Source organism: Dunckerocampus dactyliophorus, chromosome 3 (genome assembly GCF_027744805.1).
Source record: "Dunckerocampus dactyliophorus isolate RoL2022-P2 chromosome 3, RoL_Ddac_1.1, whole genome shotgun sequence".
NCBI classification, from domain to species: domain Eukaryota; kingdom Metazoa; phylum Chordata; class Actinopteri; order Syngnathiformes; family Syngnathidae; genus Dunckerocampus; species Dunckerocampus dactyliophorus.
This window is the reverse complement of record NC_072821.1, coordinates 25918797-25942128: the sequence shown is the minus strand read 5'-3', so window position 1 is coordinate 25942128 and position 23332 is coordinate 25918797. Positions and strand designations below refer to the sequence as shown.

Here is a 23332-nt window from a genome sequence, read left to right as displayed (position 1 = left end):
GTGACTGTTTTCCCAGGACATGTTCTGCTTTCACATCCTGTCGTGCAGTTTCATTTAAAAAGTTGTTGTTCAACTAAGGATATACTTGTAGATAGTTTTTGTTTGTTCAAGTAATATCTTTATTATTTACATCATTACGTTGAACAGTTTGTGAGAGCTATTTTGTTCAAGCTAGAGTTGATAATATAGCTAATATTATTTCAAAAATATTTATCTCATTTCAGAGATTTTAAAGTTATTTTTGCACCACTGAAACTTTTAGGCATGTGAGGATGGTAAAATGCTGATGTCACTGTACGCCAGATAGCTGGCCTTGTGAAGTGAAGCTAAAATCTGACAGGTTAAAGAAATTTAAGTGACTCGGGCCAGTACTCTGAAGGCCTGTGCAGATTACATTAACATGGCAACACACAGAAGCTGAAATCTGATTGGACAAAAATATCTACCATGCACTGAAAGCAGTGCAGCCTAGAGACATGCTACAAAATGAAGATAACAGACTGTTGGGAATACATTAATACAAATGAAACAAATACTAGAATTGAAGTTGAAAATGTAGGTCAGTGGTTCTGATAGTGTTTAGAGAAGTGTAGAGAGAAGGCTTTGCTAGTATATTAATTAAATATTTTTGGTCATCCATTCATCCATGCATGCTTCTGCTATTAATGACTTATTTTTGGTAATGTGACTGCAACTCAAATTGTCCATTCGGTTTATAAATATGTGACAAGTGTAACAATTCTTAGACTGATACTGAGCTTTATTAAAGAACATAAAATTCATCCATTCACTCAACAATGCACTGTTCAACTGCAGAACATTCTGCACCACACAAAGTCCAAGTCTTGATGGATGAATTGATTAAGAAGTGCATTTAACCAAACACGAGCAAATATGCGAAGCCAGCCTTACGATTCACATGCTGTCAATCCTTGTTCATTTGAAATAAACCCTGAGCAATAATGTGTGTAAACGTTTCTGCATTTGCTCCAAACACATAAAATAGAGCAAAATGACACATGACATCTTCTCCATCTTGTCTAAATATGCACAAGCGAGCACGTTCATTTCAGGCATGCTGGTGTTCTCATAATGTTAAACAACCTGTATCTTAGCATTTATGTCTAAATATTGTACCTGTCTTAATGACAGACTTGTGTTTCTTTTGTGTGTTGCAATGCTTACATGAGAGATAAGCATGACAGAACTGAATTCATCAAACGATTCAGAATACTGTCACTTTCTTCCATGCATATGACTATATAATTGAAATCATTTGTTTTATTATACTTAAGAAGCGCATTGATTGCTTCAGCTGAATACACTACTCTCAGTGAGCTAAGGAAAAGACAGAGTGCAGCCTAAGTCACTCTTAGCAAGACTCTGGATCAATAGGCACCATTCCGCCCTCTTCTGTGTGATAAAGGCTGGGGTGAGGGTTTGCACAGGCAGGTGTGGCGAGCCCTCCTGCTGAGCCTTCTCGCACAAAGCTTCAGCTATACAGATGACATACATGCCGCAGTCGTAACTGTTATGTTGTGTCGGGCTGGGCTCCTCTACAAATAGAGCTTTTCTTCCTGCACCCAACACGGTTTCCAACTTGCTGGCAATGCGCCGAGCATGCAGCGAGTTGCTGCAATGTTGAGAGTCATAGTGAGCAAAGTGGTTGGAGTTATGGTGATACACCAGAAGGCTCCAATGAGACCCCCCTGCAGTCTGGTTGGAGTTGTCATTCACAGCCAGGAAGACCCAGCGACGTGAGGCCAGATCCAGAGGCTCAAGGAACATGGCTAATTCCTCTGGGGTGGAAGCACACTTGATAAACTGGGTGACCTCTGGGCTGATGAAGATGATGTTCTCCCCCAGGATTCGAAAGCGCTCACCAGCCAAGTACTCAAAGGCAAATCCGATGATTTGGTCATTGAGCCAATTTGGTCCTTCCAGCAGCGACACGTCAGAGCGTCGAAGCAAGCTGTCCTGGTAGCTCAGCACAACAGGGTCCATCCTTCATTACACTTACAAAAGTCAACCTAAGAAAACATGGTTTGGTTTTATTTGTTTCGGACATACTCAATCAAATTCAACATGTCTGGAAAGGAGTAGGAAGAAACATCCTACCCCTACCCCTTCTACTCCTACCCCTTCTAATAGCAATGTTACAAAACCCATGTTTTAGTGATGACCGTGCACGCTCTGTAGGAGAGTCTGTGCGGACGTACTTAAAAACAAATTTTTTTCATATGATTTTTCAGGTAGGTAGATTACTTCTTCATCTTCAATTTCGTATCGGTTTATCGAGTGTTGGACCACATCAAGTCAATTCGTGCTTGGAAAAATTCAGTACAACTTAAAGCCTTTCAAATTCATGGACCGGAGCTATGGAAGAAGATAAAAGGTATATAGAAGATTAATTTACTTTAATATCTATCTGCAGACAAAATTTCATTAAAACTGGCCATTTTTTTAATTTTACGGAAATACTACATGTCGGGTTTGCATTGTGGTTATTGTGGGGTGAAAATGAATACACAGCGTGCTGCTGCACTACAGTGTGAGGCATATACATGAAAAATATGACAGTCGACTTTCTTCCCTGGACTTTTTGATTACAAAATGTCCAGAGAAGGAAGAAAAATGTAAATGGATACTCTGTTGACTTTTAAAACAGATTTTCACAGCCTAAGTTAATATATATTTTGCAGTATCACAGCTTTTGTCTTTGCCATGTTAAAGCAATGGGGACCAAAGGCACTATTTTCCGGTATAAAATCTGCCCTAACTTCTTTAATATTTGGGCTAGTGAAATTAAAGTTAAAGTCATGCTTTATCAGATAATCACAGTCTGGGTTTTACAAAATTCTAAATTTTGCAACGTTACTACTTCTCCATATCCATTAATGTAATTCATGCCCACTGTTAAGTTTACATGTTGACACTTGCTATACATAAAAAGTAATATACAACTGTTTGAATGTATGAGTCATTTATAACAACTACTTCACGTAATAAATTATAAGATGCCAATATTAAACAACAATTTATTGAAGAACTGTATACTGTAATGACACAGCGGAGTATCATGTTACCTTACTGCATTGCTCCTCCTGCGTTAGCATGAGCTAACTAACCGCATTTCTTATCCTCACAAAAAGCGTAAAAAGACAGCTTATCCCATCCCACCTTAAGCGTGGTCCACTAAACTCAAATAAGTATAGTTAGTGTGCTGTCCATACCTGAAAAAGACACATTCAACTGAGTTGACCAAAAAGCTGTAGCATCGTTTCGCCTTGCAATGGCTGCCGTAAACAGTCACAATTTGCGACACTGGGCGGAGCTTGACATGTGAACGCACTAAAAAGTTTGTAATACGTTGAAAAATATATTTTGTAAATAAAATAAACACATGTATGCTATTCGCATGATATACAAAGAACTAATAGGTGTAATAAAATAAATAAATAAATAAATACACGAGGCACGTCTGGTGCCGTCTTCCTGTTATGTCGCTCGGTGGCGTGAGCGCGCCTGTAAGCGGGGCCGAGCTGATTAGCTCGTCAGAAGGTACAGTCGTGAGCGGCGCTGAACCGCCTTTCAATCCCACCAAGACAGCTGACACGCTCGGATAGAGAATGGCAAACTCGGCAGCACGGATTTGAACTGTGGGGAGTTATTCGGAGCACACAAAAAACATAAAGTGCGTGAAAATGCTGGCCATTAAGTAAGTTTAGTTTGACGGAGGAAAGGGAGCGAGGAGCTCCAGATTCGATCTTCAAGTTTGTGTAATTGACTTCCAGCGTCTTCTTTTGGAGGTAAGAGTTCTCATTGTGTTCTGATGATGAGGCTTTCTACTCCACAACTTATGTATAGATTGTGGAGAAGACATTGCTGTCTCTGTGCAGTCCATCGCAGGATCGTTGCCAAAGCCTTGGACGTGTGTGTGTGTGTGTGTGTGTGTGTGTGTGTGTGTGTGTGTGTGTGTGTGTGTGTGCGCGCGGTGACTTGACATATGCATACACGTACAAACACTGCTATGGCTCTCCTTGTATAACCCAGTAAAGTGAGGTGTGTATTCTTGTGTGATAAATGTGGCCTTTGGGAGCCAATTGGTTTTCATGTATTATATAGTAAAGGTGAGGGAAGGGAAGGTCTGTACAGTAGTTGTGCAGAAGTTGTTGGTTGTGGGTCTCAGTCTGACAATTTATCTCGTGTTGAAATGCCCGTGGTGTGCCCAAATGCAGCAGAGATAGGTGTTGTCCCATCACTACATTTGTGTTCGCTCCTTGTGTGGTCATTTGATGCAGACGTTACTGTGCACAAGCTTGACTGTTTGTATTTTTTTTCCATTCTGGACACAAATTCCCACAAGAGGACTTTGGGTTCATTCACACTTGTCATTTTTAGTCCGGTTTAAACAAACTCTAGTCTCTTTACTCTGCTAGTATTGTATGGTTCGTTAGGTCAAGTGTGAACGCAGTCCACTGAACGCAAGACCAGACCAAACAGATGGACTGAGACCGCTTGAGGGTGAGTTCACACTTGTAATCCGGTACTCAAAAAAAAAAAAAAAGATACTTGGTGGTCACTTTATGCTGTCTAGTTTGCGTTGACACTCCTATTTTTGTCAGTGGACCAAATCATGCTCTTAGTTAATAAAGGATATGCATAAAGTTGCACCTCCATTGGTTGGTGTATGCGTTGTATACATTGTCAGACCTAACGTATCAAAAACATGATGTCTTTCGGGCCACATACACAGGTAGGACTTTAGTTTTTATGGCAGATCTTTTACCAGTTGAGATATAATGAAGAAGATATAAATTATATATTGATATAAAAATGATTCCAGGAGATGTGCTGCAAGGAGACAGCATTTCTGACAACTTCAGCGTTGAAAAGATCCATGTATGTTTGACTGCTATATTTACACGTCTGTGCTTACGTTTAACTCTTATTTTGATGATTTTTACTCAACTTTCTGTTGGGTGTTGATACACATTACATGGTTAGACTCGTATTTGGTGACCTCATGTCCAGTGTTTTGTTCTGTTGGTGTGGTTGATGTTTTAACCGGACCAAAAAAATGACAAGTGTGAATGCACCCTGAGAGAAGGGTCTCGGTCCGCCTGCAAGCGGGCTCTCCTGACTGATGCAAATGTGAATGCTCATAGCAGCAGCTATGATGTCACCAAATGTGATGATTAGCAAACTGGAAAGCTGTTAAAATCATGACAAAATAAGAGTTAACTGTAAGCTCAGAAGCATAAATACAGTAGTTCAATAAGCTGCTAAAAATTCCACCGTAGGATCGAAGGACTTGTTTCTATGAGACCCGAAAGACATGTTGTTTCGCCAGTCAGTGCATCCTAAACGTACGCCTTCGAATCAAGGTGTGACTTTATACATATGTAGGGCTCTATAAAGTCCATTTTGTATTTTCCCAAATTTCGTTTTTTTTCCGTTTTCATTTTTTTTTTAATTCTGTTTTTACCTTTTTACACTTATTTTACCAGCATAGAGTGTGTGCTTTTTGAGTTAGTGAATAAAATGTCCATTCATTAAATGCAAAAATCCTTACATTTATTGATGCAATACATCACTGGCCAATTTGCCTATTAATTCAAAATGGATGTAGCCTGGCTAACTTTTCTGACCTCTGCACACACAAAATCGTCAACAAACTGTAATGCCCATGCTTGTGATGAAGGAAAATGTAGTCACAGATGTAATTCTAATCACGTTGTTAATGTAAGATATTTTTATGACACCCTTATGTTGTTTACACGATCAGACAAACAGCGCTCTTATTGAAAGCCGGAAGTGTGTTGTGTGTGTGTTGAGAATGTGTGTTGAGGGACGAGCTGGGTGCAAGAATAAACATGCCTCTTGTCTTTTTAACTAATAATCGGCACATCATTAGCGGTCACTTACTTTAAAGTAATAACACAATACAGTATAAACACTCATCCAGCCTGAGTTGCACACACACAGCCGCACTAGCATGCTCTGCTAATCTAAACTAATCCCGCTAACTTCCATTCACGCTCCGTAAGAGAGGAATTTTTTTTTCCGCCGTTTTGACAAGTTTAGTTTGGGAGAGGGCGGGTTAGTGTATGTGATGAGATCCTGCCACGATTGAGTGGTCCGCAGAGGAAATACTTCCCAACACGACCGTTCCTTCGCGTCATGATGACATCATTTCATTCACATTATTTCACTTTCTATGAAATTTCACATTTAACAGTAAATTCCGTTTTTATTGGCCAATTCCACGATTCCATCCGCGTTTCTGTTAACACAGAAATCATTGGGCCCAGATATGCTTAACTAAGCATATACAATACAAGTGTGAACGCAAATCTAACCACTCTCAAGTCAGTGTCTTTTAAAAAATGTTCGGTCCAGACCATTGTACCAGAAGTGTGAACGCACCGTTTGATTCAAGTAGCACTGTGGTTTCCCCCAAAAGCGTGTCCTGACTTCGGCTGTGCGCAGGTGATGAGAGTAAAGTGGGCCTGTCCTGCAGGAATGTGAGGTCTTGAGAAGACACAGCTGCTGTAGCACAAGAGGCAGCTCAGGCGGAGACTCCGGCAACTGGTCCCTGTTGACATCCGACACCCTGTAGGATCTATGTCTATTTGTAAAGACTGGCCTCAGTTTATCACATCAGGCTGTGTCTGAGTCAATGATACCGACAGTGCTTCACTTGGAAGATCACGTTGGTGTCTTGAAAGCTAAACTTTTTCTTTGCTGATTGTAGGGTCATATAGTATTGTACCTCTCAGTAGCCCTCCATTGCTGAATGAGTTTTACATCTGCTTTGTCAGGTGTACTTCCGCTAGGAAGGACTTACTGACTTTTACTGAGATCATTGCATGTTTGGAGTACAAATTTGGTCAGGCATAAGAGGTCTGGTTCTTTAGCACACATTGCCACTTTTAATGGGGTGGGGGTTTCGTTCCAGAACCATCCCTGAAGCCCTGAATGTGCCTGACACACTTATTAAAGTATAAAGTGTATAGCTACTCACCACTAATGAATAATTACTGATTCACACTGCTTGTCTGTTGTAATTCCAGTAACAACTTATGGTAATATAACTTTTGTTCACCTCGCTGCAAGCTAGCTAGTGCTTCCGTAGCCAAACAAACTTGCATCTCAGCACACTACTATGGTGCGTTCAAGGATCACCGAACAAAGTGCGAAATCTCAACGCTTGATGAAAAAACATTATCAGTACGGTAGTATTTTATGTTTATTTCATTAGCAAAAATGTGCACATTTGCAGGGCTGTGAATGCTGAATCACAAATGTGCTGGGATCTGCTGTTCTTTTGTCACTCATTAATGTAATTTAGGGGTGAAATGATTCCTCAAATTCCTTGCGTACGTCACCAATGCTCTTACGTCACCCACCCAGAGGAAGTGGATGTTTGAAGGCGCGGGAAAGTTGAAGAGGTGAGAGAAAGCGACAAGGCGACGAAAGAGAAGAAAAACAACATTTAAAAAACTCACAAAAAATGTGGAAACCCTTTCAGGCTGAACAGCTGGTTGAACACTGTGATGTGCATCCTACTGTAACGCGGCACTTACATACAACAGCACGTCTTATGTTGCATCATCTCCTCCCGTAGGGATGAGCGAGTACACCACTATTTGTATCTGCATCTGTTCACCCATCTAAATGATCCGTATCCGTATCTGTACTTGGAGTGGACGGGGCATAAACCGGAAGTGGGCGTGATTTAACGGGAAATGGGCGGGGCTTAAATCACTACATTATTTTAAGTCTGAAATTAACATGGATGGATCAGAAGTTGCTATATTTATTGTTTATTATTCAGCTATATGTGTACTGTGTATGTGTGTAAGTCATCTGTAAGACTATTTAATTATTTTTTTAATGATCTGTGTGACGTTGGTGATTCATGCAAACATCCATTGATGGCAAAGAGGGAAATGATCTGTCAGCCTTGTTCACTGTATTTTTCTCAAAAGCACAGCGTTCAGTGCTATAAGCAAAGTCGGGAGGGGCGGTCGCAGTGTGTGCCTGGCAGTGTGTGACTGGAGAGAGTGAAGAGTGAATACATAATGAGGATTTTCTTTCATCACGATGACGGATAATGAAGCGATTTACTCTTTCATGCTGTATTCAACAAAAATGCTTTATCCGTAACGGATGCTCGTTTATAACGAGTATCCAGCTCATCCCTATCCTCCCGAATGGAGCGGAGGGTCTGAGACAAGGTAAAATTAACGTTGCGCAAATCAGTGAGATGAACGTTAATGTACCTTACTAATATAACGTTAGCTGTGTGGGGGGGCTAACTTTCTTGTAATTATGACTACTGCCGAATGCGTGGCAGTTTATTATGATGGTGAGTGACGTGACTTCATACAGGGTTTATTTCATGTGCAAAAACAAAAAGGAAATATGTGATCAAAAATATTTGCCTTATTTCTCGTCAGCCTGTCAAAGTTCGGGATTTGACAGCCATCAACATGATGTAATACATAATTTAGTCTTAATAATGTCAGTTTATTTCTCTCCGTTTCCAGTAAATAGTTACAGTCTGGGATGGATAAATTCATCTACAAAACCTATTTATACCCGTCGGACCTCAAGAAAATACACTTTGTTTCTATGCACCATGTGAATTTAAGAAATAAAACGATTATCTAAAAAAAAAAAAACAATTGGTCGCTCGTTATTTAGTGAATTTTTTTATTTTGTCTTGTGTATTTATAATTGTTCTCTAACCAAGCAAATATATGTTTTATCTGATTATTCAATTAATCAAAGTAATTTTCAGTAGAATATTTGATTACAAAATTATGCGATAGCTGTAGCCCTAATGTAATGTAATTAAGGTAACTTTTAGTTCCTGGAACTAAAAGGTTCCTGTGGCCCTGTGTAGTTTGTGTTTCCACCACATTTTAATGTTCAGGGTAGTTTATTCAAATTAGTCTGACATATGGGGAAGTGGTATACAGTGGTGTACACTGACAGTCAATATTATACAGACAATTTAAAAACAAAGTTCTCTGAGTTTTACACAAAGTCAGTGAAGGCTTAGGAAGTGTCTGTCCACAGTAGGAATGTCCCTGATCCCCAAGGCTTCCCATCCGGTACCGATTATTATTATTATTATTTTTAATGATAAGCTTTTGTTACAAACGTAAATTTCTGGAATATGAATATGGGTATAAAATTACCTCTTCAAAGCATTAAAAATAATATTGCTGAATTTACTTTTTTATTACACAACATGACCAACAATATTGTTTGGCTTTTGTCACAAACCTCAGGTCAGGTCCCTAATATAATAAAAGATCCAATAAAATCTATCCAATAAAAGTTAAAATTGGAAAAAATGGGCGTGCAAAATACTTTTAGGGTAGGACTAATCATTTGACATGGTTATAGATCAATTTGTGCTGTGATTTAGAATACACTATATGACATTTTTTAAACAAACTCTTTTCAACGCAAATGTAATTTATTGACTGTTCCTAGTATAAACAACCAGTGGTTAGAGCGACACTTCCTGTGCAAGCTCCCCGCAGCATGACACGGAGAAGTATGCAGAAGTATGCTGAGTTGGTCATATGGTTGACTGTTTCAGTAATACAGTGGTTGGACCTGGTAACACAACTCTGGTTGGACAGTGGTTCTTCATCTTTTACAATATTGCTTTTTTCAGCTTTTCACCAATTTGTTTGGATGTGTATCCTACATTTAGATCCACCAGCTTGTCAGTTATTCTTCCTCGGACTTGGTTGTTTTGAATCACCACCTCAAAAGTCCTACTGAATGAGAAATAAGAGAAGTAAATACGTTCAAAGGAGTCTGTCCCCTTCTTGTATATGGAAATTATTCTTGTAAAAATGAATATTAACAGGTTTGCAACAGCACACGGATTTAAACACGGCAGCTGAGTAGAAACACCACAATCAGCGTTTGTCAGCACAGCCCGCCCTCCGTAGTTGCGGGAACTTCCAAAAAGTACAGAGTGGCTAGGAAGGACTTTTTCTGCCTTTTTTTACCTGGATAGATTTTGATGGAAATGCAGGGGGTTATTTCAAACTACCATGGAAGCTTCCTCGGTTGTGCACACATTTGTTCATTTACTGTAAATATACACAACTATGATCTGGAGGCAATAAGCCAAATAGTTTTTGGAGCCTGATATGTGGATGCAAAATAAAACCTGCTTTATAACCGCATTACCTGCTTATTTGCAAAAATTCAAATACGGTGATATTTCAAAATGAGCTTTTTTGAGAGGCTTTAGTCAACGTACAATATCTCAAGGCCAGCGAGCACTTTATTCTGAGTGGTGATTGATTCTGGCACACTTTTTCCCTTTAGCTTTGTCACTTTAGATTGAGGCTAAATTACGGTCTTTCATAAACTCTCATACACTCAGATCTTTTAAATAGAACTGGAGCTACTCTCTCGCTTCCATTTTATTGATAAAGATTATGTTTCAGAAAAACCGACATCAAATATTGCCAAGCAAATATGTTTACTGCTCTTCAATTATTTAGTTAGACTGAGACCTTAAGGACCTAATGCCTGCAGCCATTCTTCTTTACTTACATACATACATACATACATACATTCTCTTAAGTGCATTGACTCTTGTGGCATGCAATTTATTTCTTTTAGCAATCTCTATACCAGCCCGCTGCATTTGGACTTATGCTTTCACCTCCACAAAGCTCCTACTGAGCCATCGACAACCCTCGCCATGTTCAAATGAAAGTTTGTATTTGGAGAGCACAAGTCACGCGTTGCTTGCTCACATGATGGGGATGTCCCGAAAAGAGTAGCGGTCGCATGATGTGATTGTGTGGGGAAAGATATTGGCATGCACATGAAGTCATTAAAGAGGAACCTGCTTGTGTTGCACTGAACAAAGCTCCCCTTTCTTCAGTAGATCATTATATGAGCGAGGCTTCGGCCTCAGAGGCTCAACTTCCCAGCGTTTTGCATTTCCCCTCATTAACTCAACTTAACAGTAGCTGGACAGAGATGCAAAGAAGAAAGTGCTTTGTTTTGTTCTCGGCAATTTTGCATCTGTTGAAATTGGCCTTTCTAATTAAGCCTGAAAATGGAGACAACAAACAATGTTGATCTAGTTGGAAGCTCAGGCTGAATGAATTTACACGAAATCCACTTCTTGTTTTGGAGAGAGAAGAAAGTGTTTAGTGTTGGTTGAGTACCTCTCAGTAATTAAGTCTGAGCCATGTAATAGTTGGGGTCATTGTTTACATGACCCCAACTCTTATTCTCGAAAGTGGCAATTTATAATAGCAGCATGTGTCCTTCCTTTTGTTATATGTAATATTTACAGTATTTATGCAGCGGGACTGAACATGTTGTTCATGGAAGCTAGAAACTGAAGTTTACATTTGCTGAATTTTTGGAAGTGAATTGTGACACAGCGGTGACAATAGCTTGTGGCCTCTGCAGCCTTATGGTACAGACAGGACAGGCCCATAGCTAATCCTCAGGCATGTGGTCTTGTGTAATGCTACACAATACAGTCTATCTGCAGGGGCAGCACTGCCATTCAGATGTGAAACTATATCATTCTCAGTCAGTCAGTCAACATGTGATTTTCCCGATTTGAAAACGAACCTCACTGCACATATGCAACACCTCACCCTCAGTCTGCAGTTCAAGATAGTCCAGAAGACAAATAGAGCTGAGCCTCTGCTGTAGACTACAAGTGTTATCTGAGTGAGCAATTCTGCCAGTTTACAGTAGTCTGGGCATTGTCAGAATGGCTAGAGGGGAGGAAAAGCAGAGATAGTTGTGACTAACTGACAACAAACAGGCTGTGATAAGGTTGATTTCAAATGCAGGCAAGATGGGCTCTGGTTGCTGGAATGTACCTTCGTGTGCCTTATCTACTTTATCAGTGTATTGATTGGCTGGATGATATAGGCTTCCCAGAGATTATTCTTAAATCCATCCAATAACTCTGAAATATGGCAGGAAGGTGAGCCTTGCCTTGCAGGGGTAGGATTAAATAAGCTTTGCTTCTTCCTACTCCTCCTTGAACATGCAAAATTGTGAATTGTGTTATGTGATGAGCTCCGCTGTAATTGTGTGCATGTTCAAGATGAATTAAACCATGACCATTACCATTACCATTGCTTGTATACTTTTCATGAAAGATTTTGTTTGTATGAGACAAAAAAAAACCCTCTCCAACATCACTTCCAGGAACTTTTATTAGCAGGCATTTATTTACCCAGGGTACACCGAGCTGGTCATACCACCTGATCCGGCAGTCGGATCCAGTGCTTCTTGGAATCTTTTTTTTCAACTTTTCACAAATGTGTGCAGGCGTATGCTTATGTGCTATTTTTTCCCTTTTTCACAGACTCAGACAGACTCATCTCAACTCGAAATCCTGCTGAATATCTTTCTCTGCAAATACGCTTAAGAGTCGTCCCTCCACTTCTCGTAGCTACACTTTTTTGGTTCTCTTTTGCTCCACTTTCCAAATGATCGAAAATTAAGCTTGTAAAAATGGAAAAACAAGTGTACATTCGCACACAAGCTTGGCTGGTGAACAGAAATTTTGTAATGTGTTCCACCAATCGGCTTCAACACACAGCCCACCCCTCAAAAGTTGTGTGTTTTTTTTTTTTTTTTTGTAACCTGGGTAATTTTGGTGGAAACTCACCAAGGTACAGTCGATCCCACGCTTTTTGCTCGAGTTACGTTCCGGGACCAGCAAATAACGGAAATCTGCGAGTAATACAAATGTCTCTTTGGTCGCTCTGTCGCTCTTCCTCCCCCTTCTAGCTTGACATGAATGTTCTCCTCCGATTCTGGATCAACATTTACAATAAAAGTGACTATTGTAATTAGACTCTAACCCTCTCCTCCCCTGTCTCTCTTAAAAATGCCTATACTTAAGTATAGGCACACACCACTAATGAATGATAATGTAAGGTAAGGTAAGATCAGAGTCATGGTGTAGTTTCACTTTTGCTTCTCACAGCAACCATGGGTCTTTCAAGGACTGCCGAACAAAGTATGAAATCTCTGCTTGATGAAAAAACATTATGAGTGAGCATAAAGACATAAACATTTTTTTAACTGTTTTTTTAACAGCGGTTAATAGTGGTTAACAGTGTTTATTTTAACAGTGGTACATGTATGCTGTACATTTTACCTGTATTAGCATTATTAACAATTTTTTGGCTCTGTTTTGCTCCACTTTCCAAATGATCGAAAATTAAGAAATTAAGAAAATTAAGAAAATTAATACAGCTGTTGAATCACAGTTGCACTCTGACGTTCAAGCATGTAAGTATTTTAGTGTGGCATTGGAGAGAGAGTTGTGACATACAAGACAAGCCTCAGTTGGCAATATTTGCACGGTCTGTGTCAAATGAATGTATGATCAAAGAAGAACTCCTTGATAGTGTGCCATTAAAAGACAGAACCCGTGGCATAGGTCTGTGTATGCGTGCATACATGATTAAAAGATGATGTTCATGTGTACCCATGTGTATGATGTGGCTCTTTGCAGTAACACAGAAAAAAAAAGTGGCTCTTAGTCTCTGACTAGTTGGCCACCCCTGTACTAGTAAATAGATATCCTGATGATGTTTCAAAAGGTAGGCGTCATCCTTTCTTGTCTGCTTTCTCTTGGTCAGGGATTTTATGACTGAAGTTACTGCTCTCAATGCAGCTTGCCCTTATAAAACAAGACGGTGCATGCGTTATGTTACAGCCTCCCTGGTAAGTGACATAAAAACTGAAATGGTAGATACACCATGTTTTAGTTAAGTGGACACATGAACTACTGTTTGATCACTGTTCCACAAATCTTGAAACAAAATTGGATTGTTCAATAAAGCAAGATATTGTTGAATTTACACTATCTACCCTACATATGCCTTTGACATCCTTTCCATGTCCTTGAAGTTTACAGCCCCATCTGCTCCATCATCAGACGGCGGCTCTTGCTGTTTGTCTGCCGACTGCAGCTTATACTGCAGGATTGAGCTCAGGTTTCAAAAAGACAAAAAGTCTGCTGCAGGCAGAGAGACAACCATTGGGCCCCTTCCTCAGAAGAAACAGTGAGAGCCTCTGTAACGTTTCCCTGTAATTACAGGTCATGTTTTTTCCCTAATACTCTAAACAGATGTGCTCCAAATTATGCTGAACATTCAGACCCCATGTTCAACGTCGATGACCTGCTATTACCTTGAGCTGCTTCAGGTTCCTTCTTCAAGGTCTCTGGTTGATGTCCTAGATCAAATGTTCTGTGTACATTTCATGACCCTCATTGTCCCTGCGGGGAATCGTATTATCACCCCACAGTCTTGAGTATTGGATTCAGTGGAGAAAACTAAGAGAGGTTAAGAAAAAAGTACAACAGCTCATTTTAGTACTGAATAGACCTAAATATACTTTACTTGTATCATACTTAACATATTTCTACTGCATTTTTGGCAGCTGTAGAGATATGTAAATAGCAGTTTTTAGATTGTTGCATGGGGTGTGATTATGTGCAGTAGGTTTGTTTAAGAGTCTGACACACAATATACAATTTAACATACAATTTAAGCCGTGTCCCCAAAATGCACCCTGAGAATCCTTACATCTATGATGGACCATGTTCTTTGTTCACTGGCGCCCACTCTTGTATGCAATGATTTGTGGGGTTGTCTCTCAGCGTGTTGGCGCTTGCTGCACCAAAGGAAGACAGTATTACCAGTCAAAAGATTGAACACACTTTCTCATTCATTAGCATCATAGGACTGCATTTGCAAACTTTGACAATGACATTCTTTTTCAAAACCGGTAAATGTAAATCATATCTATATCTATATATATATATATATATATATATATATATATATATATATATATATATAATATATATACATACTGTATATACTGTATATATGTTCTATGTTTGGACCAGTATTATTCACTTCACTTAGGCAATATCCTTAGAAAACACCTGGGAACTTGGCAGATGCCACCCAACTTTATTCTTCAATTAAGCCCGAGAGAGGTTGTCGCGAACATTTACTTAGTTAAATACATAAAAATATTGTCCTTTACTACGCTTCAGAAACACAAACTATGACGTTGTTGGAGATGGCTGTGCTTTAACCTTGGCTTTGTGCCAGTTGGTCATTTTCTTTGATCGGGATATGCCAAAAACTGCCTCTTTTCATCTTATTAACAATCTAAAATTGAAATATTCTGTCTCTTAACAGGTGCAGACAAACTGTTAGGACTTGTGACTGCAATGGATGGATGTAAGTTACAAGCAGCAGCAACATATCTTTAAAGACTATCCATCTGGTGCAGATTTCTCTTGCACAAGCTCCCCTGGGTTGTAAAACCTAGAAAATAATTGAAAATCCATCTACAAAGCTCAAAATTCAAAGGCACAATAGTACCTCAGCAGGGAGCTAATTTAGCCCACTTTTCACCTTTATCATCCCATAGATATGCCACCACGGGCCTACACTTCCAGGAGATACACTATGATGCTCCTCTTGTCCTTATTCCTCTCTACTTCTATCTAACTGTTCACCTTTCTTTTTGTCTTCTCTTTGTGCCTTTGTCTCTGGCACTTCAGCTACCTAGGATTTTTTGAATTGTGGTGGAGGGCTGCATGAGAGGGTGGACTGCCGCCACTGCTGTGTCTGCAATTAAAAATAGCAAATAGATATTTCTTTTGGACTTTTATTAACTTTATTTAGTTATTAACTTATTTATTTATTTATTAACTTATTTATTTAACTTTATTTAACTTTTTCCAACAAGTAGCACAACATGAACCCAGAACATTGCAAAACTGTTAATTGAATGGCAAAGTTGCTGAGAGCACTGCCAACATTTAAATGGCACTTTATTTACAAAGCACATCTCCACTTGGTGTGCTCATTTGTCATTGAGTACAGGTGTCATGTTTGAATAGAACACTTGTAAAAAATACTAAGAGGTGAAGCAAATATTCTTTGGTGAACTACTCAACATCCAACTGATAACAGTTAGCTACAGTTAGCTCAGTGAGTGCAGCTTGTGCGGCGGAGACGTCATCGCACATCAATGCGAGAGTTCTGTGTTTTGGAGGTTGCCAATGTGAAAAAAGAAAAGTTGTAGCAGCCTTGTAGATTTATACACAGACGCGTGAAAATTTTACTCTAGTTTGATTCACTTTGTATAGACGTATTTCATGCGAATGAAAGGGTTGAAAAGGGTACTCGCACGTGTGCTCCCTTTTTATTTTTTCTACTCACACAATCTTATTTCTAGGCAAGATGCAAATGAAATGCTCTTACTGTACAGCCCTGTAGTGGCTGTAACTTGTGTCAAGATGCCCTCTAGATTCCAACACTGTCCAAGATCTGTTTCTTTTTTTGGTTTCTTTTCAATCTCATGTTCACTTAATTACAACCATGTGATCAAATCAGCAACTAAAGGATCCTTTGAAGCAGGGGTTAGGAACCTTTTTGGCTAAGACAGCCATGAAAGCCACATATTTTGAAAATATTTTAAAATGTAAAAATGTTTAAAAAAAAAGAAGAAAATGTATTCCCCATATAATATGATTTTAACATTTAACACAACTTAAATGTGTGCATTTTTAAGCAAGACCAATACACTACAATTTTACAATATAATAAGTCTGTGAATGTATTATTTTTAATAACATTGTTATACTGAAGCTATCCAATAATAAATGAAATACTTCTTACTATGCAACTTCTAGTTCTGCAATGGTTTTGCACCACCCTCTGTATCTTCTTTCGTTTCGCCGTATTCTTTGTCAAAAGGGTTGGCGCTGCAGGATTTGCTGGCCGACTATTTGATTAAAAGAGGGAAGTTAACTTCTTGACATCTCTATGACCCTGGCATTATACTGCAATAATCGAGTTTCGGTTTCTGACCTGGAAACTATTGAAAGGACAGCTGACATTGACCTGAACATTGTTGTAGTCAATATGTAATTCTTTACACTGTAGTCTTTACTATCTTGCTTGCTGCTCTAACAAATGAATTTCCCCGCTGTGGGATAAATAAAGTACAAATACATTGGCTGTGGTCACCCACATTGTGGTAGAAAATGGATGGATGGATTAAAATGCGTGAGGAAGTTTTATATTTTTAACGTTATTTTTAATACTGTGATTTCTGTAATGTACAGTAGACGCCCCTACAACATAAATAATCCGTTCCGAGAACCTTTATGTTATAGGGTTTTTATGTTATACGAAGCGTAAAATACATGTAAATAGCCTAATCCATTCCAAGATCTTCCCAAACTCACCCCTTTAACACTTCAAAATATTCAAAGTCCACCAAATATGGTGGGATAATATAAGAAAACATTAGCATAAACATAGTACAGTAACATTCCAATATAAAATAAGGTAATAAATAAGATTACTGTAAATTAATGAAAACTGAAAAACAAAAAAAATCCTACCGTTCACGAGATGTCTTGATCAGGAGCACACAAGGGGAGGCAGGAAGGAGGAGGAGGACGAGCCTTAAAGAGTGTAAGAGTCAGCTGGTCTCTTAGACAAACGCACACGCACTACAAGATAATGCTGTGTGCAAAATTTCAATTTGTAACTTAACTTAATTGTTTAAGTTAGTTTAAGGGCAACTACGAAGATGAAGGAGGTTGAAGGGAGAAGTCTGTCTCTCACACAAACTTGCTGTATAAGTCAGCCAATGAGATGAGAGCTAAGGCGGTGCCCCGATAATCAGCCAATGAGATGAGAGTGGAGGCGGTGCCCCGAAAATCAGCCAATGAGATGAGAGCGGAGGCGGTGCCCCGAATGAGAGTGTGAAACGTCAGAAGACGAAGTGTTAGTCTGAACTTGCACCGACTTGAGGCATAAATAAAGTTGATTGAAAAAAAAAACTTGACGCTTTACGTTATATGGAATTTCTTCCATAATATGATGCAAAAACTTTACATAAATTTTTTACATTCAGTGGAATTTACGTAAAAGGAGGTTTAAGTTATGCGAGGTACTACTGTACTTGAAAATGTCAGTGGAAAAAAAAAAAATCAGTTTTATCGTGTTAAGAAATGCGAGCCAGATGCAGTCATCAAAAGAGCCACATCTGGCTCCCAAGCCATAGGTTCTCTACTAGGGGTATCATGATACGATTTAAGGGCGATATTGGTTCATTTAGAATAATATGATTCAGTAACTTAAAATTGATTCAGTAACTTTTTAGCCAAAAATTCAACCAGTGTGACTGTGCAATAAATAGTTGGATACTGGACAGTGCAGGTGAGGTTTCCTAGATTCCCGTGTTTTTGTAAGGGAATCAGGTATAAATTAATTATGGATATAAACAAAACTATTAAACAACACTTAATGGCAAATGCATTCACATTGTATTTGAATAAAGTGCAACAAACATCTGTTCAGGTTGAATTAACAGGAGGTTAACCTTTTCTGCTCTGATTTTCAGTGTTCAATACATTTTCAGTAAAAGTACAGTTTGTGAAACCAACATTTCAACAGTAGGTTTACCTGCTACTTCCGTTTTTGTTTTTCAACATAAAAATAATACAATATTAATATCAAAATAAAGTGCAAACAACATCTCTTCAGTTGATCCTGCTCTTCTCTCATTTCAATAAACAAGCAGCAGTGCACTAATATTTAACAAAAGATCAAGTGTAAACGACTACTCTTCAATTACTCAACATATTTTTTTTTCAAAAATATCAACTGAGCAACATGATCTGGCCGCAGAACACTTCTCTGTGAGTTCACTATGTCGCCAGCAATGCTAAAATCTCACTCTGCTGGCACACTGGTTTGGGAATACACAGGTAGTGTGTAGCAAGGGTTGAAAGTTGAGGTAGCTCTTTCTCCTGAGATCTCCACCACTTCATGGCATTTTCAGTCAAAGGCAACGCATCTTTTGCTCTGTACCTTATCATCTCTGCTGTGGAATCGCCAAACAGTGCATCTAAGGCTTTCTTCCTACAAGGAGGTGACTCCTTAGATAGTAGTAGAACATAGAGTAATTTCAGCAAAAACACCAGATTTTTACCAAAAAACAGAGAAAATTGAGCTTTTTCTGCAGAGAAGCTAATTCAAGCAGAGTGACGGTGGGGTCTTGTGGATGTGGGGATGAATCCCTGCTGCTGACCGATCCAGACGGCAGCCACTCGTCAGAAGAATCAAGGTCGGGTTCTGAGTCACCCGACTCTGAACGGCTTCCAGTGTCAGGCTCCGGTGTCGCGCCACATCGCTCGGTTGCCGAAAAAAAGCAAAAGATGTCAATAGATGTCTTTAGCAGTCAATGTTACTTTTTGAAAAGGCGTCAATAGTTTGTCTTTGGCATTGATAGACTGCTAAAAGAAACCCCTACACATCCATATAAAGCCTGCTGTGCTTAAATCCAATGCTTAGTATTTAGTATCAATGAAATAGATTTATGACCTTGTAAAACAATGTTAGATCAATATAGCTTGTCTGGAACACAGATCGATGTAGTTGCATCATAGGAATATAAATAGATACATTGATGTCGTAGATGAATCGTTACACCCTTATTCCCTACCCTTGTACGTGTGCACTACCAGTCAAAAGTTTGAAAACACTTCATGACAACATGACAGCCATCCCACACAGTGACAAATCATTTGTCAAATGTACTTAGGAGGTTATAATGAGAAAATGCTAGTGATGTCATGGTTAACTCATCTGTTAGTGCCATGAGGGATGTACTTGTATAGTCTATTGCAAATCTTTATTGAAAGTCCTAAATAAACTGTTTTGATGGAATTATTTTAATGGAAAAATATGGGTTTAGTTAAGCTAAAACACCTTCTCGTCTCCATCATAGACTGTGTTTTATTAAAGACAAATTGATGGCTTCAAGTGCCTTTTACAGTGAACACTACCTTGAGAATTGAAGCTGGTTCTTCTCTCAGTACATCAGAGAAAGCACTGCAATTGGGTTCCAGTATCTTGTTTTTAACCATGGCAGGGAATGTTCATCCCATAGTTGTCAAATGTCACTTGTGCTCTTCACATATATATGCCATGCAGTTGCTTGACTTGGCATTTGCGTGTGAGTCTTTTTTTAGCTGCAGCATATGGGTGTTGATAGTGTTGCCAAATGTGTTCCATAGCTCAAATTCAGTGCACTGCCATTTTAATACTGGTGTTCTATTGAACATGTAGTTTACATACCAGCCATATTAGTCTAGTTGTCTGGTCGTTTATGCTAAAACTTTTGTTGATGAAGTGACTTCTATTCATCATCCCATTTTTATTGTAGGGTGGAGTACTTTTCCAACTCCGCTGGCCAAATGTAGACTGCAGTGTCATATTGATATTTCCAGTACTAAAATGCAGTCTGAATGGAAAACATTTTCCACCCTCCAAAACAATAAAAGTAAATGTGAGTTTAGTCCAAGAGCAAGTCTTGTTTTAGACATTACATCAGTGCTCATACATTTTTGCACTGGCAATGATAACGCCTTGAAAATAGTTTCAAAAACCTTCCTACGTTGAAGTATTTGGCTACATTACATGTTAGTTTTAATCCGTTTGTTCATGACATTTGTCTGGCATTGACCTTTATTTCTTATGAAATTAACAAGGCTGCTCAGGGCTCCAGCCTGTTACTAAATGGTCACATTTTGCAACTAAATTATGAGACATTGAATGAATTTTTCATCTACTCACGCATGTGCGATTGGATAAAAGTATTGTACGTGTCTCGTATTGAGTTGACAAGGGACGTCCTTGCATGTACAGTATGTATGTACTGTATGTATGTATGTGTACAGGCCAAAAGTTTGGACACACCTCCTCATTCAGTGTGTCTTCTTTATTTTCATGACTATTTATAGTGTAGATTCTCAAAACTATGAATGGACACATGGAATTATGTGTATATATGTGTATATATACATATGTACAGTATATGTATGTGTGTGTGTGTGTGTGAATATGTATATATACAGTCAAACCTGTCTTAGCAGCTACCTGTATAGAACGGCCACCTGCCTATTGCGGCCACTGAAGAATCCCCCGCAGAAAATTTACGTGTTATAGACCCTGTGTATAGCGATCACCTGTCTAACTTACTTTTAAAAACGTGTTTTAAAAAAAATCAAAGTTGGAAATTTGTGACGTTCTGCAGGACAGGAGCGAGCGTCCCCTGTCCTGCGCTCTTATTTGGCGGCCTTCTCCGGGGAGGTAGAGGCAGATGCTTCATGCCTGGTGGCCGCGCAGATGCGGTCAATTAACATTTGTGGCGAATAAAAGGCCAGCGCCGTCAAATGTGCGGCGCTGGTTCATTGTTGTTATTGATATTACTAGTTTCCTCACCGGAGCTGTTACCTAGATTTACCTACCTGTTTGTGTCAACAGAGCGTTTTCCCCTATGTCTCTTGGTTTTGCTCCAGTCTTTTTGTGAATACATGTTAATATGTGTGCGCACAAATTCAAAATGGCCGCCAACTTGTCTATAGCGGTCACCTGTCTATAGCGGCCACATTTGCCGTTTCCCTTCAGTGGCCGCTATAGACAGGTTTGACTGTATATGTATATATGTGTCTGTGTGTGTGTGTATATATATATACTGCTCAAAAAAATTAAAGGAACACTTCGAAAACACATCAGATCTAAACTTGGGGAAAAACTGGGGGAAAAATGATCTTTCCTGATAATAAGTGGGTGATGTATTAGTAACAAAATGATGCCACATAATTTGATAGAAATGAAAATGATCACCCTATTGAGGGGGGAAATCAAAGACACCCCAAAAATGAAAGTGAAAAAATGATGCAGCAAACTGGTCCATTTTGCTAAAATGTCATTGTAGCAACTCAAAATGATTCTCAGTAGTTTGTGTGGCCCCCACGTGCCTGACAACGTCGGGGCATGCTCCTAATGAGACTACGGATGGTGTCCTGGGGGATCTCCTCCCAAATCTGGACCAGGGCATCACTGAGCTCCTGGACAGTCCGAGGAGCAACCTGGCGGCGCCGGATGGACCTAAACATAATGTCCCAGGGGTGTTCTATTAGGTTTAGGTCAGGTGAACGTGGGGGCCAGTCAATGGTATCAATTTTTTCATCCTCCAGGAACTACCTGCATACACTAGCCACATGAGGTTGGGCATTGTCGTGGACCAGGAGGAACCCAGGTCCCACTGCACCAGCGTAGGTTCTGACAATGGGTCCAAGGATTTCATCCCGGTACCTAATAGCAGTCAGGGTGCCATTATCTAACCTGTAGAGGTCTGTGCGTCCTTCCAGGGATATGCCTCCCCAGACCATCACTGACCCACCACCAAACCGGTCATGCTGAATGATGTTGCAGGCAGCATAACGTTCTCCACGGCATCTCCAGACCCTTTCACGTCTGTCGCATGTGCTCATGTTGAACTTGCTCTCATCAGTGAAGAGCACAGGGCACCAGTGGTGTAGTTGCCAATTCTGGTGGTCTATGGCAAATGCCAATTGAGCTCTACTGTGCTGGGCAGTGAGCACAGGGTCCACTACAGGACGTCGGGCCCTCAGGCCACCCTCATGGAGCCTGTTTCTGATTGTTTGGTCAGAAACATTCACACCAGTGGCCTGCTGGAGGTCATTTTGTAGGGCTCTGGCAGTGCTCATCCTGTTCCTCCTTGCACAAAGGAGCAGATACTGATCCTGCTGAGGGTTGAAGGACCTTCCACGGCCCTGTCCAGCTCTCCTGGAGTAACTACCTGTCTCCTGGAATCTCCTCCATGCGTCCAGGTACCGCAGTGATGCCCTGGTCCAGATCTGGGAGGAGATCCCCCAGGACACTACGGACACCATCCGTCGTCTCATTAGGAGCATGCCCCGACGTTGTCAGGCATGCGTACAAGCACGTGGGGGCCACACAAACTACTGAGAATCATTTTGAGTTGCTACAATGACATTTTAGCAAAATGGACCAGTTTGCTGCATCATTTTTTCACTTTCATTTTTGGGGTGTCTTTGATTTCCCCCCTCAATAGGGTGATCATTTTCATTTCTATCAAATTATGTGGCATCATTTTGTTACTAATACATCACCCACTTATTATCAGGAAAGATATTCAAGATCATTTTCCCCCCAGTTTAGATCTGATGTGTTTTCGAAGTGTTTCTTTAATTTTTTTGAGCAGTGTGTGTGTGTATGTGTATATATACAGTATATATATATACACACAGTATATATATATATATATATATATATATATATGTGTGTGTGTGTATATATATATATATATATAAAATCCAATAATAATAATACCATTTATAAATACTGTATAG

At 39.6% G+C, this 23332-nt stretch overlaps 2 protein-coding genes across 15 annotated transcripts in view; one reads left to right on the top strand and one right to left on the bottom strand.

Moving 5' to 3' along the window:
• Nucleotides 1-413: 413 nt before the first annotated feature.
• On the bottom strand, nucleotides 414-3310 carry senp8 (SUMO peptidase family member, NEDD8 specific). Of its 3 annotated transcripts, XM_054771989.1 has the most exons (3): nucleotides 3087-3229; nucleotides 1884-2030; nucleotides 414-1799 (listed from the first exon to the last, which is right to left on the bottom strand). In XM_054771989.1, exons 2-3 carry the CDS (start codon nucleotides 2002-2004, stop codon nucleotides 1339-1341), a joined length of 582 nt encoding a protein of 193 aa, XP_054627964.1. In that variant the 5' UTR covers nucleotides 2005-2030; nucleotides 3087-3229; the 3' UTR covers nucleotides 414-1338. The 3 variants fall into 3 exon arrangements, with proteins under 3 accessions (XP_054627964.1, XP_054627962.1, XP_054627963.1); XM_054771987.1 differs by having other exon boundaries at nucleotides 491-2030; XM_054771988.1 differs by lacking the exon at nucleotides 3087-3229 and adding an exon at nucleotides 3234-3310 and having other exon boundaries at nucleotides 504-2030.
• Nucleotides 3311-3547: 237 nt separating this feature from the next.
• myo9aa (myosin IXAa) overlaps nucleotides 3548-23332 on the top strand; it is a 155279-nt gene continuing 135494 nt past the window's right edge. For 9 of the 12 annotated variants that reach the window (XM_054771678.1, XM_054771671.1, XM_054771675.1 and 6 more), the window contains exon 1: nucleotides 3548-3809. The gene's annotated coding sequence lies outside the window, so the exon portion shown is untranslated. Of the gene's footprint in view, nucleotides 3810-15260; nucleotides 15303-23332 lie in introns of all 12 variants that reach the window. The other 3 variants (XM_054771672.1, XM_054771673.1, XM_054771674.1) reach the window with 1 other exon arrangement.